The sequence below is a fragment of the Aquarana catesbeiana genome, linkage group LG01 (genome assembly GCF_042186555.1).
Source record: "Aquarana catesbeiana isolate 2022-GZ linkage group LG01, ASM4218655v1, whole genome shotgun sequence".
In the NCBI taxonomy this organism is placed as follows: Eukaryota; Metazoa; Chordata; class Amphibia; order Anura; family Ranidae; genus Aquarana; species Aquarana catesbeiana.
The window spans coordinates 344,679,107-344,682,986 of record NC_133324.1 but is presented as its reverse complement, the minus strand read 5'-3'; the positions used below and the strand labels follow the sequence as shown (position 1 = coordinate 344,682,986).

The window sequence follows — 3,880 nt, the reverse complement described above, 5'->3', positions numbered from 1 at the left end:
TATGCCAACCCCTCCCCGTCGATCGGTAGGTAGGTAGCGCTTACCCAATCACCGGCGGCTTCCCCTGCACAGTGGCGTCCTCCCGTTCTCCTAGTCATCACCGCTACGGCTTCTGTTTCCTTCCTCCTCCTCAGCGGCCAATCGGGAGTCTTCTCTTTTTGACCAATTGGAAAACGGGACTCACACCCGCTTCTGATTGGCTGGATTAAGGATCAGTGTTTCAACAGCGCATATTTATTCACTGTTGTAACACACCTGGGTGGTCTCTGGATGCATCCTCTGTGACCCGTTCCCACCCTATTTTGAAGCCTATTGGAGCCTCTGGCTCTAATCAGGTGCTTAAAAAAAAACCCTGGCCACTGTAACTCATGTTGCCGGTGCCCTGAAAGGGGACGGACACATTAATTGGGATTGGCTGTCGTGGCCATGGATAGATTCATGCTATACATGGATCTATCCATTATGCATATAAAGGGTGGTGAGGAGAGAGGGGGCGGTGCCCGGGCACCCCTAATGAACAGGCCGCCACTCCTCTGGACACCATTAAAATCACCCATTACTAGACACCCAGGGAAAGTAAGGGAAAATAACTAAGATCAAGGCAGTAAAAAGTGACATTATATGTGTGTAAATAGTCTACAGTAAGTGACCAGAAGTGCCACATTAGGGTACAAACAGAGCGTTCTATATGACCTCTCCAATAATGTCACAGAGGGAGTATAGTACATATCCATTATTACAACAGGAGCAGAATATGATTGCCTTTTTATATCTAGGATTTTCCTTTAAATGTTACTACTGCCACCTGCTGAGAGAATAAGAAAATAAAAGATGAGTTTTTGTTCTATCTAAGAGATGTTTTGATCGCTGTGTCTCTTGCACAGTAATAGACAGCAGAGTCTTCAACTTTCATGTTGTCCATTTTCAGATACAACATGTTATTACTGTTATCTCTGGAGATTGTGAATCTTCCTTTAACATCATCATGATATCGTATGGTACTTGAGCCCTCATTGATAGTACTGAGCCATTGTAATTTTCCTCCAATCTGTCTGACCCAGCTCATCCAGAAGCTGCTGAAAGTAAATCCAGAACCTTTACAGGTCAGTGTGTGAGAGTTCCCCGGCTTTATCACCGCTGGGTCTGATTGGGTAAGTTGTTCTGCAGACTGGACACCTGAAATTATACAATATAAAGTTATATATGAGAAAAATGTTACTTTATCTCTACATGACTTTCACCTTTAGGATCATCTCACCTGATAACCATATCACTGCAATAAAGAGGCTCAGTAAAGTCTTCATTATTGTGAATAATTTGTATGTGTGCATTTGGGTGATGTCTGTACATATCAACTGCCTATATATGAGAGAAGAGGAAATGGCATCATTTACTTTGCATAGCATATCACATATATGGGTGTGTTGTTCTTATATCAATGTGTGATCAGCAGAAAAAACAACAAGATGTAGATAATTAATCTGCTTGTATAATGTTAGCTCTTTCTGTTAGGAAAACTATAGTGTGCACAAAAAATTCTGCCAGCATATTTTTGAACCACTTCAATAACGGGCACTTTTACACTCTTTCTGCCCAGGCCAATTTTTAGCTTTCAGCACTCTCACATTTTGAATGTCAATTGTACGGTTATACAGCACTGGGGGTTATTTACTGAAGACAAATCCACTTTGCACTACAAGTACACTCGGAGGTGCAGTCGCTGTAGATCCGAGGGGGACATGCAAGGAAATTCAAAAACCGCATTTTAGCAGTGCATTTGTAGTGCAAAGTGCATTTGCCTTTCGTAAATAACCCCCTGTGCCCTTAAGAAATCTTTATCATTTTTTACACAAATAGAGAGTTTTTAGTGGTATTTAGTGATACTAAAGTCTCTTTTTTTTCCTTTAAAAATAACAAACATGTTATACTTACAGTATCTCACAAAAGTGATTACACCCCTCACATTTTTGTAAATATTTTATTTATATAAAATATTATATAAAATATTTACAAAAATGTGAGAGGTGTACTAACTTTTGTGAGATACTGTACCTGCTCTGTGTAGTGGATTTGCACAGAGCAGCCCTGATCCTCCTCTTCTCAGGTCCCTCTTTGGTGCTCCTGGCCCCTCTTCCTGTCAAGTGACCCCACAGCAAGCAGGTTGCTATGGGGGCACCCGAGCCAGCTCCATCTGTCCATTCAGACACGAAGCAGCGGTTCCCCCCCATCCTAATTGGCTAACTGGCTTTGATTGACAGCAGCGGGATCCAATGGTGCTGCTGCTGTGTCTCAGCCAATCAGGAGGGAGAGTCCCAGATAGCGAGGCACTCATGCAACATCACTGGATAGAGATGGAGCTCAGGTAAATATTGGGGGGCTGTTGCACACCGAAGGTTTTTTTATAACAATGCGTAGAATGCATTAAAATAAAAAAAAAACCTTCTGCCTTTACAATCACTTTAACCGCTTGCTGACCAGCGCACGCCGATTTACGTCGGCAGAATGGCACTGGTGGGCAAAAGGGTGTACAGGCACATTCCCTTTAAGAAGCAGTGCTGCAGGCATGCGCATGCCCGCTGCAGTCTCCGTGACCGTGGGTCCCACGGACTCGAGGATCGCCGGGTTCCCGCAATCGTGTCATGGAGAGGTAGAACAGGGAGATGCTTTTGAAAAGAAAGCATTTCCCCGTTCTGCCTAGTGACAGGACAGAGATCACTGCTCCCTGTCATCGAGAGTAGTGATCGCTGTCATGTGTGTTGTAGCCCCTCCCCCCACAGTTAGAATCCCTTCCTAGGACATACTTAACCACTTCAGCCCCGGAAGGTTTTACCCCCTTCCTGACCAGAGCACTTTTTACAATTCGGCATTGCGTCGCTTTAACTGCTAATTGCGCGGTCATGCAATGCTGTACCCAAACGAAATTTGCGTCCTTTTCTTCCCACAAATAGAGCTTTCTTTTGATGGTATTTGATCACCTCTGCCGTTTTTATTTTTTGCGCTATAAACGGAAAAAGACCGAAAATTTTGAAAAAAAATGATATTTTCTACTTTTTGTTATAAAAAAAATCCAATAAACTCAATTTTAGTCATACATTTAGGCCAAAATGTATTCGGCCACATGTCTTTGGTAAAAAAAAATGTCAATAAGCGTATATTTATTGGTTTGCGCAAAAGTTATAGCGTCTACAAACTAGGGTACATTTTCTGGAATTCACACAGCTTTTATTTTATGACTGCCTATGTCATTTCATGAGGTGCTAAAATGGCAGGGCAGTACAAACCCCCCCCAAATGACCCCATTTTGGAAAGTAGACACCCCAAGGAAATTGCTGAGAGGCATGTTGAACCCATTGAATATTTATTTTTTTTGTCCCAAGTGATTGAATAATGACAAAAAAAAAAAAAAAATTACAAAAAGTTGTCACTAAATGATATATTGCTCACACAGGCCATGCGCATATGTGGAATTGCACCCCAAAATACATTTAGCTGCTTCTCCTGAGTACGGGGATACCACATGTGTGGGACTTTTTGGGAGCCTAGCTGCGTACGGGGCCCCGAAAACCAAGCACCGCCTTCAGGATTTCAAAGGGCATAAATTTTTGATTTCACTCCTCACTACCTATCACAGTTTTGAAGTCCATAAAATGCCAAGATGGCACAAAACCCCCCCAAATGACCCCATTTTGGAAAGTAGACACCCCAAGCTATTTGCTGAGAGGCATGTTGAGTCCATGGAATATTTTATTTTTTGACACAAGTTGCGGGAATGTGACAATTTTTTTTTTTTTTGCACAAAGTTGTCACTAAATGATATATTACTCACACAGGCCATGGGCATATGTGGAATTGCACCCCAAAATACATTCTGCTGATTCTC

General features: G+C 42.4%; 1 gene segment (V, D, J or C); it reads right to left on the bottom strand.

Moving 5' to 3' along the window:
* Nucleotides 1–844: 844 nt before the first annotated feature.
* LOC141117137 (immunoglobulin heavy variable 3-21-like) lies at nucleotides 845–1,304 on the bottom strand. The segment is given in 2 exon segments: nucleotides 845–1,176; nucleotides 1,259–1,304. Coding segments are annotated over 2 exon segments (378 nt in total).
* Between the last annotated feature and the right edge of the window lie 2,576 nt (nucleotides 1,305–3,880).